This window comes from Heterocephalus glaber, unplaced genomic scaffold (genome assembly GCF_053883595.1).
Source record: "Heterocephalus glaber isolate CG9 unplaced genomic scaffold, H.glaber_assembly_v1.0 deba00001733, whole genome shotgun sequence".
NCBI lineage: Eukaryota > Metazoa > Chordata > Mammalia > Rodentia > Bathyergidae > Heterocephalus > Heterocephalus glaber.
The window spans coordinates 17,240,702-17,255,894 of record NW_028258444.1 but is presented as its reverse complement, the minus strand read 5'-3'; the positions used below and the strand labels follow the sequence as shown (position 1 = coordinate 17,255,894).

Here is a 15,193-nt window from a genome sequence, read left to right as displayed (position 1 = left end):
TGTATCTTATCTATATAATAGTATAATTAATCAAATATAAATATAATTTTCTCACAAACCATGTATTTGTCATTTTTTATTTCTTATATGTTATTTCTTGAAATAGACTTAACTGTTATCTTTCTTACAAACTTTCTTTTAGTGGATTATCAAACCCATTTGCAGGAAAGTCAAACCATCACTGCCATATGTCTGCATATGAAAAATCTTTTCCTATTAAGCCTGTTGCAAGTCCATCTTGGAGTGGTTCTTGTCGACGAAGTCTTTTAAGCCCTAAGAAGACTCAGCGACGACATGTTAGTACAGCAGAAGAGGTAAGAAAAACCTGCATCAAAACCTACTAAAAGTTAGAAACTTTCCTCACATCGAACGATTTGCTGATTTGGATGTTTATAATGATTCTATTTATTTAATCCTTTCTGGGCTTTTTCTTTCTTAATTACTCTTTGAAAATCTAAAGGAACTAAAGAGCTATTTTAGCAGGACTTCTTTGATCTTCTGTTCCTGTTTTATGGCTGGCTTTACAAACTCAGAGTTGCCTGAATGACTTTTTCCATACATCAAACTATCTGTTCTGTTTTTTTTTAAACCTTTCTAAACTATTGCTTCCTGTAGCAAAACTGTTAATCTTACCTTGCTGAACAGTTTTGTTTCCATAAAATTTGCTTTTTTTTTTTTGGTACCGGGGATCGAACTCGGGTCCTTGCGCTTGCAAAGCAGGCAGCGAAACCACTGAGCTAAATCCCCAGCCCCTCCATAAAATTCTCTTTGATAGACTACCTGCCCTTACTAGGAATAATTTTCCCCAATATAAAAGAAAAATCAAGAAACAATTTGTATCTTTTAATTATAAGTAAGATCATCTTTGAGGTCATAGACTTTCTCAAAAAGAAGGATCTTCCATTGACACTTGAGTTGTTATATCCATTGAGTAAACTTAAGGAGAAAAAATTTATTCTGTGAATATAACCTAGCATGTAATTTGCACAGTAGGAAGTATGTTTATATCTGTTCAGTTGCATGTTTAGTACACATATAATTAGCTTTACAATAGAGATACAAATTAATAACGACTACATTTACACAGGAATAGTGTTTTTAGTGTGCTTTCTACCTACAGTATTGTATTGAGTTCTTTAAACGCATGAAATAGGTAAAGGTTTTACAAATTTGGAAAGTAAGCGGTCACATAACTGGTAAATGGCAGACCTAAAACCCAGTTCTTTTAAGGAAATCTTATTTTATTTAGTACAGTGGTATGGTTCCTACCTGTTGAGCCTGGAGAGCATGGAGTCAAGAATACAGCATTACATGCTAAATAATTAATATAATTTGATAACTGAAGAAATCTTAGGTGGCAAAAACTTATTTGTGAGGTTAGTAAATGTTGAATAAAAATGTGATAGTTTTTTTAGTTTTAGGTATGTATTCAATCTAAAATATTCAAGTGAAGAATGGCAGAACTAGTAAATCATTCAGTGGGACAAAGTTAGAAAAGAAGTGGCAGCGTTTCCTTTTGGCAATAGGCTCTGGGCAACAATGAAAGAAAGATTTATTCTTTATTATACCTTTTATACAATTGAATTTTGTCCCAAGTATGTATTAGTTATTACACACATACCTAATTTTTTTCTTAATTACTAGACTTGTGAATTTAAGGGTACAGAAAGATTGTGAGAAGGGAGACTATAGCAGCATAGCAGCCGAGAACAGGCTAGCCTGCCCAACTCTAACCTTCCGCATGTGGCTACCTAGGGTTCCCATTGTGCCAGTTTAGGGTGGAGTTTGAACCTGATTGGCTTTGATGGTTATCCCCCCTCCCCGTATTGGCGGAGCACAGTTCTAGTTGTGTCTTGGTGGGTTGTGGTGGTCTGTCTGGTCCCTTACCCCTTTGTTCTGGTACTCTTCCCTTGTTCTACTTCCTGGCTGCCATGGAATGAGCGGGGTTTCTGCCATACACTGAATTCTCTAAGACTGAGCCAAAATAAACATCTCCTTTAAGTTGCAAGTGTCACGTATTTTGTCCCAGCAATGAGAAAGTAACTAACATAACTTTGATCCTGTAATCTCCATGTCTTCACTGTAAACTGCCGCACTCTTACCAGCCACTCCCTTGGACCACCACGTCCCACCTTCCTTTCACCTCCATTGCTGCCCTGAAGACCCGAGGGGACTGAGTATTTTCATCCTTTAAACAACCCTCCCAGCCACAGGCTAGGTCAGTGGAGGACATGCAGGTGGAGTTCCCCTTCTTCCTACAGTGCAAAGATGCTGAGGATTGAATTTAAGCTGCGAAAGAGATGCAGGAAATTTTGCCTTAGTTGATTTTTTGTTCCATGTTCTTGCTATATAAAGCAAGCCACGTTTGTAACCTGCATAACTAGGACAAAATATTGGAACAAAGTTTATTACCAGACTTTCAACAGATTATTTAGATAATTTAATCTGTATATTAAAGGTAATCCATAAAATAATACTTTCTTTTCCCTGGGACTAGAGTATTTATTGTTGGGAACTTGCAATCCCATGGTAGTGTTGGGATCTCCAAGAGACATGTATTTGCTATGTAATATCTAAGGAAATTAGGTATTAATTTTAATGCTGGTTTTGTTTATCAACTTTGGGAGTATGGACCTATCTATAAAATTAACAATTAAGGTGGTGCTACCACTGTACATTCAATCTTATAATGGGTTTGAAAGAATTTAGAAATATAGAAGTGGTGGCTATATAGAATGGCTGATTCAAATGGCAGCATTGAGCTATGCTATTCAGTAGAGTAACCACTAGCCACAAACATTATTTAAATAAAATGAAAAATTTTGTTTCTGTTACACTAGTCACATTTGAAGTATTCCTTAGCCACATGTGGCTAGTGGTAACCATATTGTCCAATGCAGATGTAGAACATTTCTATCACAGAAGTTTCTGTTGGATAGTGTTGTTATGGAAGATGTAAATTTCTGTTTGGAAAAGAAGATATATTAATGACAATAAAATTGTAAATGATAAAGCAAAAATAGTTTCTTGTTCATTACATGTTGCTTCCAGACATGCTTCTCTGGAACTTATTAAACAGCATTTAAAATGTAATGATTTAGTTCAATCCCTGGTACCAAAAAAAAAGTAATGGTTTTAAAAAAAAAGTAATGGTTTTATTCTTGTTTTTCTTCAGTGCATTACAATTTTGTCGTAGATTAAACATTTTGGACTTAAGAGAAAATTACTGAACTATGTACTTGAAATTTATATTATAAAGCCATTAAGCAAAATGAAAGGGAGAGTACAAAGCTATTTAAATAATTCATAACAGTGTACTCATTTGCTAAAACTTCATTGAGAATCCTCTTAAAGTTTTATAGTTTTACAGCTCAGATTTGTCATGGAGCCTCTTACAGAACATGGCTTAATTATAGGAATCTGTCACAGATTTTTACAAAGTACAGGATTGATTGATTGGATTGGATTGGGATTAAACCCAGTGCCTTCACACTGAGTTACATGCCAGTCCAATTTTAATTTTTAAAAATTTTTTAGTTTAGATCAGGGTCTCACTATGTCACTAAATTTCCTGGCTACAGATTTTTTTTTAATTCTAGTTTTTCTTAATAAAATTTAGCACTTTAGTTACTCTTATACTTTTAAAACTTTTCTTGGTCCTTTATTAGGCTTTAAAATATAACGTTGAGCTGGCCACATGCATGTAATATCAGCACCCTTGGAGACTGAGTGAGGAGGATGCAAATTTGAGCCCAGCTTGGGGAGTTTAGTGACTTAGCAAGCCCATGTCTTAAAAAGATAAACATAAAGCCTGCCTTGCAAGCGCAAGGTCCCAAGTTCGATCCCTGGTACTGGGGGGGGGGGGGACCATAAAAAAGAAAGGCTGGGTGGGAATATAGCTTGGTGTGAAGGTCTTGAACTCAATCCCTGACACTGCAAAAGAAAAGTAACATTGGCCTCGTATAACTTTTTTTTTTTTGGTACCGAGAATCGAACTCTGGTCCTTGTGCTTGCAAGGCAAGCGGCAGAATCACTGAGCTAAATCACCGGCCCTAGCCTCCTATAACTTTTAATGTATTACCTAGTTACTGCTTCTTCTCCTCTTAATTTCCTCATTTAAGTAAAAAAGTTTAATAAACTATAAGGAAAGATGCTTTTTACTTTATAGTACCAGATGCTTTAAAACAAGATCATGTGTGAAGTTTCAAGAGACTTACCTTTTTGTGCATTCTTTCGATAAAGCCAAATGTTATATATATTCTTCAGAAAGTTTCCTAAACTATCTTTCCTTTGTCTGAAATGGTTCTAGGTAGAATATAATGTACCAGTGTTTTTTTGTTCCCATTTTTTAAAAAGAGGATAAAACCCTATGACCTCTAAATTAACATGTAAAACAGGGAAAGTTCTTAACTTTAACCTTTTTAAAGCACAAATTAGTTTAAGCTGAAAGAAGCTTAATGAACCTTGGGCAATTATTGGATATGTGGATAATTTATTCCTATTCAATGTATATTACTTATGAACTGTGTGAGGTTGTTTGGGGTCAAAAAGAAAATTTTCTTGGGAGTTGCATTTATTGAGAAAATGATTTGTAGGGGGCTTTTATGTTTCTTACATTAGGCTTTTAATCATTAGATCTAGGTTTCTCTTAATTTGTGTTAGCAAAGTTACTTGGTGATCCATTTATTCTTGGTGCCTTATTTATAAATTTCTTCTTAAGAAAACCTGACAGGAGGGAAAAGTGGTTTTTTGGTTTTGTTTTTTGTCTTTTTGAGACAAGGTCTCACCATGTCATTCAGGCTGGACTTGAACTCACTATTGGCATTCCTCCTGCCTCTACCTCCAGAGTACTGGGATTGCAGGTGTGTACCACCATGCCCCGTGGAAAGTGTTTTTTGCTTATGTGCTTGATGTCATTAGGATAGAACCAAGAGCCTTTCTGTTTCACTTTTCTCATTGTTCTCCTGAGGTCATTATGTGATGGGGATAACAGTCGTGTTGCCAGGAGATACTGCGTATAGTAACCTGTCACAACAGGTTATATGCTTTACCTTCCTCTGTGTGATATGAGTATACAGTTGAAGCTTTTATTTTTTTACCCACTGTGGTAGGACAATGGAGATGTAATACATGTTTGGTTAATTAAGAGTTAATTTTCATTGGGCCGGGAATTTAGCTCAGTGGTTCTGCCGCCTGCCTCGCGAGCACAAGGTACAAATTTTTGTAACTCAGTTAGTATGATTTCCCTTCCCTTCTCTTATTTACCTCTTCTGGAAACAACCTATTGTTAACTCTAATGTGCATTAGTTAGGTTATTTGGTATATTTAGAAAGTAAAGTCAATACTTTATATTGGGGAGACGGGGATGCAAAAACTCTGATCAGTAAAGTACCAGGTAACACACCTTTCCTGTATATAAAAGATCACTGTTGGTCGTCACAAATTTCTTTTCCAATTTAGTAACCTATATTGGTGTTTCGTTCTGCTCTCTACTTAAAGAATCTTCACAGTGGCAATTTTAGCTGTTAATATAAAAATGTTTATTTTATGGTTTTGGTACTGAGGGGCCTTAAACCCAGGGGTACTCTTATCACTTAGCTATATCCCCACTGAGCTATAGCCCTTTACTTTTTATTTTGAGACAGGGTTCACACGAAGTTGCCCAGACAGAACTCAAACTTGAACTCCTCCTGCTTCATCCTCCCTGAGTGCTGGGATTATAGGCATGTGCCATTGTATAGGCATGGGCCATTTTATTTCTCAAATATTCTTTCCAGTAGAATAGCCAAAAATACAGATTTGGTTATTGATATTAATTTTTACCTGGTAATTATCTTTTTCTAACTATTATTTTTGTGCTGTTGTTGAGTTACCTTTCCAATACTGTAAACAGACTCTTCACAAACACTAGAGGAGATTACCATCATTTTGGGTACAATATTAATGTCTAAGGGATAAAATACTTTTTTTCCACATAGGACATAGCAAGTTTTTTTTTTCTTGGGCCTATTATTTTACCAAATGCTCAGCTAGCTAGTTCTTCCTTTTCTATCACACAGCTTTTCAAATATTAAGGATAGTTCCTTTTTTGATAGGGAGTTGTCATACCTAATAAGTCAAATGTATTCTAGTACATGAGTAATGCTATACTGACATTGTAATTATAATTTACTGTGTAGCAACAACAATAATAAAAGATTCAGGAAGAAAAAACTAGTCAAGTATAGTTGCGCAGGCCTGTAATCTCAGCACTGTGAGAGCCAGGAGGATCACATGTTGAAGTTCAATGACTTAGTGAGACCCTATTGTAAAATCAAAATCAGAACAAAACAAAAGCTCAGTGGGAATGCCCTAGGTTCAATCCCTAGTACTCAAAAAAATAAAATTATTTTGTGAAGACAGATGGTTGAATTAAATAGTATATAAGATGTTATTTAATGAACACAACCCATTGTTTCAAGGGATTTGTATAGAGTAGATGCTTTACCATGATTACAAATCCTTATGTAAACTGGTTCTCCTTAAGTGACCTCATTTCTTTCTGCAGTTCATTCACACTGACCTTACTACTTCTTGAACACTTGAGGCACATTCTTGTCTCAGAGCTTTGCATTGGCTATTCCTCCATCTAGAATACTCATTTATTTTTATGAATTACTTCTTCCTTTTTTTTAGATTTCTGCTGAAACATCACTTTTTTTAGAGAGATCTTACCTGTTCCTGTTCTTCCTCCTCTATCACTTTCTATATCCTTTAATGCTTTTCATACTACTCAACTAAGTTTGTCATCCCTTTAATTGTAATGTAAACTCCACAAGGACAAGAATTTTATTCAATGCATTATCTTTAGTGACTGAGCTATAGTAGATGTTCAAGGAAATGAATGTATGATAGAGTATGTATTAGAACTTAGAGGAAAAAAAAATAAATGTTGAAGAAGAAAACCATCTCTGGAAAATACCTACACTTGAGTAGACTAGGAAAATAACACAGAGCTATCTACCTCTCATTGACCTTGACTATTCTGGCTACTTCCTTGTGATCTTTCTAGCAAGAATCAGGTCTTGGGCCAGGGATTTAGCTTAGTGGTTCTGGCATCTGCCTTGTAAGCATAAGGGCCTGAGTTCGATCCCTGGTACCAAAAAAAAAAAAAAGAAGAAGAAGAATCAGGTCTCAAGGGTTTTGTTGGAATCCTGATTTAGAAGTCCTCAAATATTTTATTTTTGGAACTATCGTTTGACTTAAAAGGTGATTGCCTGCTGGCCTTTTGGATTTATATCCTGTAATTCTTCTGCACTATTGTTTATGTATATCCTTGATAATATATAAAACATACTCTCTGGAATTTACTCATCTCTTCTTATACATACTTAGTAATTACAGTTAATAATTTTTTTGAATATCCTTAATGAACCATAGTTGTTAATGATCATTAGGACTCTGCCTGAGCTTTGGTAGAGCTTCTGAGATCCCACCTAGCCCTACTTCCAGAAACACTTGCCTCATCACATATGTTTAAGATCTTTTTTTCCCCCTCTTACAGACAGTTCAAGAAGAAGAGAGAGAGATCTACAGACAGCTGCTACAGATGGTCACAGGGAAACAGTTTTCTGTAGCCAAACCAACTACACATTTTCCTTTACACCTGTGAGTCATGGAAGTATCTTTCAGATTAATTTAATTTTACAATTTGTTATTTGATATTAAAACCATATTCTTCCATGGTAGGTCACGATGTCTTAGTTCCAGTAAGGATGCTTTGAGAGACTCCCTGTTTAAAAATGGAAACTCTTGTACATCTCATATCATTGGCTCTGATACTTCATCTTCTGGATCGGCCAGCATTTTAACTACCCAGGAACAGCTGTCCCATAGTGCATATTCCCTGTCATCCTATGTTCCAGATGTTGCATTTGGATCCAAAGATTATGATCCTTGCCATCAGCCCCAGCATTCTCTTCCACATCAGCCAGATAATTTACCAGTCTCAAATACACAATCTGAAGGTAAAAATGATAAATAACTATTTTTAATTCTAACAGCAATTTAACTGTTTATAAGTATTACTGGCAACACTGTAATATACATATGCCTTAACATGTATGAAACTTTACATATAATTCATTTAACCATTCCTTGAGGAAACTATAAATAAAATTTTCTTTCTTTTTTTCCTACATCAAGGTGCAATTTTTTTGGTAGTACTTAAGATTGAACCCAGGGCCTTTACATTGAGTGACATCCTTAGCTCTTTTTTATTTTGCGACAGAGTCTCCCTGAATTGCTAAGCAGCCTAGACTAAACTCAAACTTACGATCCTCCTCCCTCAGTATTCCAGGCATGCATCGCAGGCATGCATCTAGGCATGCATACCTGGCTAAGATGCAAATTATTTGATTAAAATATTTTATTTAAGTGATTAACTTCCTGTGCAGAGCCTAGATTCAGGCTATATTCAGTCCAATTCAGCACTTTCTTCTTGTTTCTTTTTAATGAAAATGAAATACTCTAAAGTTATAGGAGCTTTGAAAAATAGTGAGGTACAAGTATTTACTCTGTGGTGCTTATTAAACCTATATAGAAGGTTTATGCTTTTGAGAGTGATTATGATCAGATTTTGGAACCAAAAAAAGCTTTCTACCTAACTTTGTTTTTTGGTGCCGGGGATTGAACTCGGGACCTTGTACTTGGGAGGCAGGCGCTGGAACCACTGAGCTAAATTCCCGGCCCTCTACCTAACTTTTAACTTATAAAAACATTCAGTCTCTTAGCATTGATGTTATTTAAGGTTTCGCTGTAATAGTTGTCCCATTGTTTTGGTATGTATTCTACATGTACTTAATGATATATATTTAGATCTGTAAATTAAAACAAGTTTTTGATTAAGTGGTTAGACATAGGGATCTTTTGATAGATTGAGTACCAGTTTCTTAAGGCTGTCCTCATCTTCCTCAGTTCATTTTTGTTAATCATCACTTTTTGAAAATTCCCAATTAAAGATTAAAATATTTGGTGGCATCGTTATAGCTACTCACATCTATAAAAACTTGTACTATATTTTATGAAGTGATTTTCTGTGAACTGTCATTTTTAAAAAGCCAAAAAAAACCCCTTTAGCTCCAGAAACATACATTGTGTGGCAGATACTTAGAACTAGACTTGACCAAGTATACTACATTGCACTATTACTTTGCTTGTATGATTTAATAAATACTTTAAATAAGATTGTCATCATAGCCCTTTAGAGGACATGATTCTGCCCTTGGTGAGTATTTAACACAAAAAATAAATAATAGAATGATAAAATTCCACTCTTTAGACTCCTTCTATAGTACTATTTCTCTCTTTCCCTTCCCTCCTTTTCCTCCTTCCCTTCCCCTTTTTCTTTCCCTTCCGTCACTTAATTCAGTTTCATGAACTTTATGAAGTTTATGAACATCATAAACTTAAGACTTTCAGGAAATCCTGACATGTTCTCACTCCCCAGAAACAGGAACACAGAGAGCAAGTATGGCTTAGGAGTAGAAGCTGAAGGACAAAATGCTTGTATTTCAGAGTGATTTTCTTATTTCTGAGGCAAGCTCTTCATTAAGACTTGTTTCTTGTCTCAATGAAAATGGACCTACCTCTTTTTCTCTTCCATCTTATCTTTGTCCTTGTGATATATTGTTTTTATGGCAATAGAATATAACAAAGTTTAGGAACTTAAGCTAATACATCTAGAAAATATAATGGTAGAATTTTATTAATAATGAAATGCTCTTGTGTTTCTTTGTTTAGGATCAGACTCTGTGATTTTACTCAAAGTGAAAGATTCTCAGACTCCAACTCCCAGGTAAACTTAGGAAAAAGGTCATTCTTAACGTATTGTTTCCTTTCCTTTAATCACAATTTCTTTCACTAAGAGTTACATGACATAAAGTTGCCTCAATTCAAACCTCTTTCATGTATTATTTGAATTTTTTCAGTGACTTTCTAATTGATCTTCTTTCCTCCAGCCTTCATTTTGTTCTTCATTCCATCTTCCACCATACTGTGTTCTCTAATTCATTCTTCTACCTTGTTCTTTAGTCCATCTTCCATGCTGCAAACAGAATGATCTGAAAATCATGTCTGATCATTCATTAAAGGAGTTTGGTGACCACTTATTAAACTCCTTCAAGCATGGCTTATCAGAAAAGAATTAAGCCCACAACTTCCAAGTATGGTATACAAAGCACTTCCTCCACAAGCCACACTTTCTGTTGCACATACTGAATCTTTTCTTTAACTACCAAGTATTTATTGAGAGCCCCGTTTGCCAGGTACTGGCGTAGACATTTGGGGGAGACAGCAGTGAACAAAACGAACACTGTGCTGTCAAGGACCTGTATTTCATTTGAGGGGAATAGTAGGGTTCAAGTAGCAAGCAAATAAACATACATGCTTGGTGGTTACAAATGTAATGAAGAGAAGTAAAATAGGATAATATATAGCTTAGTCTTGGGGAACACTAGGGTAATCGGGGCAAGTCTGAGAAAGTGCTAGCTGGGCAGAGACATGATGAAAGTGAGAGAAAAGCCATATACAGTAGAAATAGATTTGTGCATTTTGATATGCTGGACTGTTATTAGTTTGTAAATATGATACATATTTTTTTGCATTCACATTCAGTGTTCCCTCTGCCTAGAATGTCCTCTCTCCCTCAACTTGTCTATCTGGCACTAATCTCTTAAATCTCAATTCAGATGTAATCTTCTATGTGAAACTTTATTTCTCTTGGAGGCATCAAGTACTTCCTCTGTTATCCAGTAGGTCACTACCAAAGCCATGTACAGCAAAGGCACATGGCTTTGGCAATTCAGTTACTAGAATAACGATAAGAATTTTCCATTGAGAAGATTAGAGACAATAGAATGTTCCTCTTCATCTCAGTTCCACTGCTGCTTTGCAGCTCTCCTTAGGCTCTAGGTAGTCTTTAAAATTCTCTATAAATCTAAAATTCTCAGGGAGACTTTGTAATATGGATTCTTTACTTATGTATTTTCTGGAGTCAGGCTTGGATTCTGCTCTTGGCTTTTTCAAGCTTCATGTAACTTTGGAGATACAATTCTTCTGAACCTCTGTTTACTGATCAATAAAATGCCAGTATTAATACCTTAACTATTGAATTGTGGGAAGAATGACAAGCAAAGTACTTTAAAAAATGTTTCACATGATGTGAAAAGAAGTAGGCTTTCTTTCTTGGGAGGAAGATGATCTCAGGTAAAAAGAGTGCTCTCAGTTCTGCTTCTTCTCTAAATCTGCCTTTACGTAATGGAGGATTTCTCTTAGTGATGACTGAAGAATGAGTTGAGCAATGATATGTTGAGTAAGCTTGAATAAACAGTGCTGTTTGTTTAAGTTAGAGCCTCCTATCCCAAAGCATGGTTGATAGTTCTCTATCCATAATTTCCCACCACTGCCTCTCACTTAAGTTCCTGCAATGAATATTTGCTCTTTTTTCTTGGAATATGACATGCTGTTTTATACCTGTTTACCTTTATATATTCAGATCCTTATACCTAGAATTCTTTCTTTTTCCTTGTTCACTTGGTAAACTCTTACTTTGCTTCTGAAATCTGATCCAGTTATTTTTTCCTCAGAAGAGTTCTCTGTCTTCTCCAGATAACATTAGTCTTTTACCTATCCTTGTACCTGGTTTGTTACTAATACATTTGCACTTACCACCCAGTGCTGATCATAGTGCCTGGCATGTGAGAGATGCTTAATAAATAAATCCTTGCTAAATAAATGAATTTTTTAGAAAGTCTGAAACACTCTCTTAAGTGTTCCAAGTACTCATTTTTCCCCCTTTTTGTTTAATGCTTTGGTTTGCTGAATGGTATTTTTAACATTAGTAGAACACAGTCTTTGGAATTGGACAGGTAAGATTTCTAATCCTGGCTGTTCAAGACAAATTATCCTGCCAAACTTCAATTTTCTCATCTGTATAAGTAATAATTCCTTGCTATTTATTATGTTGAGGATTAAATAATATGGAGATTATCATGAGACTTAATACATAAAACAAAGCAGAGTTGTATATATAAAGCACTGAGTGTACAAAAAAAGTTGTAGTTATTATTAGTGTTTTCTTTCAATTATATTTCCTTCAATTATATGAGAAATAATGCATGACCTCTTTAGAAAAGCAAACTTTTCCTACATTTGACTTTCTTAAGCCAGCAGATACTTTGAGCCATTGAAGAGAAAACACTTGCCCCTACATTTTTCATTTATTTGGCTAATACAACGTGTCTACTCTGTGGGATTATTTTAGTTGCAGAGGATACAGTAGGTTATAAAATAGACATTTTATGTCTTCATCAGATTTGTACTTTAATAAAGGAAGCAGACATTTGAATAACATTCATTGCTATGAAATTCTGAGTGATTTTTGTCCCGTCTTTATATCATGTAATAAACGTCATCTCGTGTTCATTTGTTTTTGGTATTACACACTAAACAGCCTTCACAGTTCTACCACTGATCTCTGTGGCTTTCTATTTTCATTGTTAGTTAAGTTTTCACTGTGCCGGCGCATAAGCCCTTGTTAACCTTAGTGACAATGAAGAGATAGTAGAATAGCCTTTCCATTGCCAGCTTGCAGCTCAAGGATGATTGAGAATACTGATTTTCAAAACCTAAGCTAAGGAGCAAGGGATACCGTGTAAGCCTTGTTCTTGCCATTACTCAGAGAAATTATAGAGATTTAAGAACACAACTAATCTACCATATTTTACAGATCTTGAAACCAGACCCTATAAAAGTGAGATGCTGTGCTCAAAATTATAAGACTTAAATGGGGACAGCTCCAGGAGATCCAGTCTCTTAACTCCCAGTTTGACACTATTTGTTCTGTATATCTAAAGATTTCCTTTAGAAAAGTATTTGTGCTTCCATTTGTTTCTGTGATCCCTTAGAGATTTACAAAGAGATGAAGTTGAGAAAAACAAGAAGCTCTTAGGACAAGTAACATGCCAGTGACTCTGCTAAGCATTATTCACTTGGATTGTCTCTTTGGAGGGCCGGGTGGAAGGGAATTGATTGTTGCTGTTTTTTTGCTTTGGCTCATTAGCCATTTCATAATGGAATATTTTGTGAGTAGGTATCTGCTATGATTTGGTTTTTGATATTTTCAGTCAGACTGACAAGAAGTCTAAGAATCCATAATATTTAGTTAAATCATTACTAAGTCTATTAGCATGAACCCTCTGGAAAGAGTAGTGTTCTAGCTCAGTGGTGGTGGACCTATGGCATGTGTGCTGCAGCGGGCATACAGAGCCCTCTGTGTTGGCGCGAGAGCCAGATCACCCCAGCAGCGAGCCAAGCATCAGATAGTCAGGTTTAATTGTAGTGTTGGCACTTTTCGATAAGTAAGGTGGGTTTTAGGATGCAGTTTGGGCACTCGGTCTCTAAAAGGTTCATCATCACTGTTCTAGCTTAACATTATCTGGAGAAGTGATGTGCTTTTTCACATAATGTTCTTTCATGCAAGAAAGGAAGCTATGTCAAGCTTAATTTTTCTGTTGCACCTCAGGTCATCTTTTTAATGTATGCGAATAACTCATTTGTGTTGTTTCATTCTTGGTTACAATTTGTCATGTAGGCACCTTTTATTTATTGCCTCATTGCAAAGTATTCTTAAAAACTATTTAAATGAATGTTTTTGTTGGTAAAAATATTTGGATTTCTCATAACCTCCTGCTCATCTTTCTTCTCCCACACATAGTCCTACTTTTTTCCAGGCAGAGCTGTGGATCAAAGAATTGTAAGTTGCTTGTTTTTAGTATTATCTTTCTTTTATAGTCATTTCATTGTCACTTAGACAAAAGGAAGCAATTAACTAATCATCCTGATTACTTTTAGTTATTAAGAATTACCTATTTGTATTCTTTAGTTATAGGGCTTTTAACCACTTACCAGTCCAATTACCTAAGTAGAGGGTGACCAAAAATGGCATTTTTTGGTTAATTTTTATAGGGTAACAAGAAATACAAAAATGACAAGTTTTATCAAATTTATTCAGTACAAGAATAAACTGGTTGAAAATGACACCTGCCTGAATGATGCTTGGGATAGTTAGTATGTAAATAAATGTGGTGCCCGAGTGACAATTGGGGTAAATTGTTAAGTGGTAAAAGTTGGGATATTTCTATTTCATGTTTATTTAGCTCTATAATAATTGTTGAAGCTAAATTGAATTAAAAAATATTTCAGGGCCGAGGATTTAGCTCAGTGGTTCCACCTCTTGTCTTGCAAGCACAAGGACCCAAGTTCAATCCCTGGTACCAAATAAATACATATATTTCAAAGTTAAGTATTTATAGAAAGGAAAATAAATGCCCTTAACTTTGGTATAGGTAAAACTAAATTATTGAATAATTTTAGAGTTTGCAAAATCACTGAATTTAGTCTCCAGTTTTGTGAACATACTTTTAGTTTTCCAAACCCCCATTCATTTTTTTGTAAATCGTCAAAAATATATTTTAATTAAAACCTCCATAATGTATTATTTTCTCCTTTGAGATTTAATTCTGTTTGGGGATTTCCAGAATGAAACTTTACTTTCATCATAATCTCTTTTTGTTTGTTTTTTGAGATAGGTCACTATGTAGTCCAGGCTGGCCTTGAACTCTTGGCAGTCCTCCTGCCTCAGCCTCCCAACTGCTGGGATTACTGCTGGGATTACAGCCATGCGCCACCACACCCAGCAGCTTCTTTTTTTTGGTCTTTTGAGTCACTTTAATTTTAGAAATATGCTTAAAAAAAGACTGCCTATTCACAGATGTCTGTAAAAGTCTATTGTTCACATTGAGCAACATGATAATATCTTTGAATATTTCAGTAAAAGTTTTAGAATAATTTCAGTAACTCCATGTAGTTTCAGTCTGTCTTAACATAAATGTGGTGAAGTATAAGTTAGTGCAGGATTTTGGACTTTCTAAGTAAAGGTTCTACATTTGATATTCACTGTGTGTATCAACAGTGTATTTTGCCATAAGGGTGGTCTACATTTGTCACTTTTAATTTTCTAGAACTAGCGTTTATGATTCTCGAGCCCGAGAAAGATTGCGCCAGATAGAGGAGCAGAAAGCACTAGCATTACAGCTTCAAAATCAGGTAAAAAAAAAAATTGAGATAAAATTGTAAATAGCACATTTAAGTTGTT

The 15,193-nt window shown here is 35.2% G+C and overlaps 1 protein-coding gene across 5 annotated transcripts in view; it reads left to right on the top strand.

Annotated features, from left to right (window-relative positions):
- The window catches only part of Senp1 (SUMO specific peptidase 1), a 61,223-nt gene that overhangs the window by 20,633 nt on the left and 25,397 nt on the right, over positions 1-15,193 (top strand). For 4 of the 5 annotated variants that reach the window (XM_004863101.4, XM_004863098.4, XM_087200037.1 and 1 more), the window contains 6 exons: positions 143-314; positions 7,544-7,647; positions 7,729-8,006; positions 9,781-9,835; positions 13,754-13,792; positions 15,060-15,144. In XM_004863101.4, the coding sequence (XP_004863158.1) occupies positions 143-314; positions 7,544-7,647; positions 7,729-8,006; positions 9,781-9,835; positions 13,754-13,792; positions 15,060-15,144 (733 nt within the window). The remainder of the gene's footprint in view (positions 1-142; positions 315-7,543; positions 7,648-7,728; positions 8,007-9,780; positions 9,836-13,753; positions 13,793-15,059; positions 15,145-15,193) is intronic. The other variant, XM_004863099.4, reaches the window with a different exon arrangement.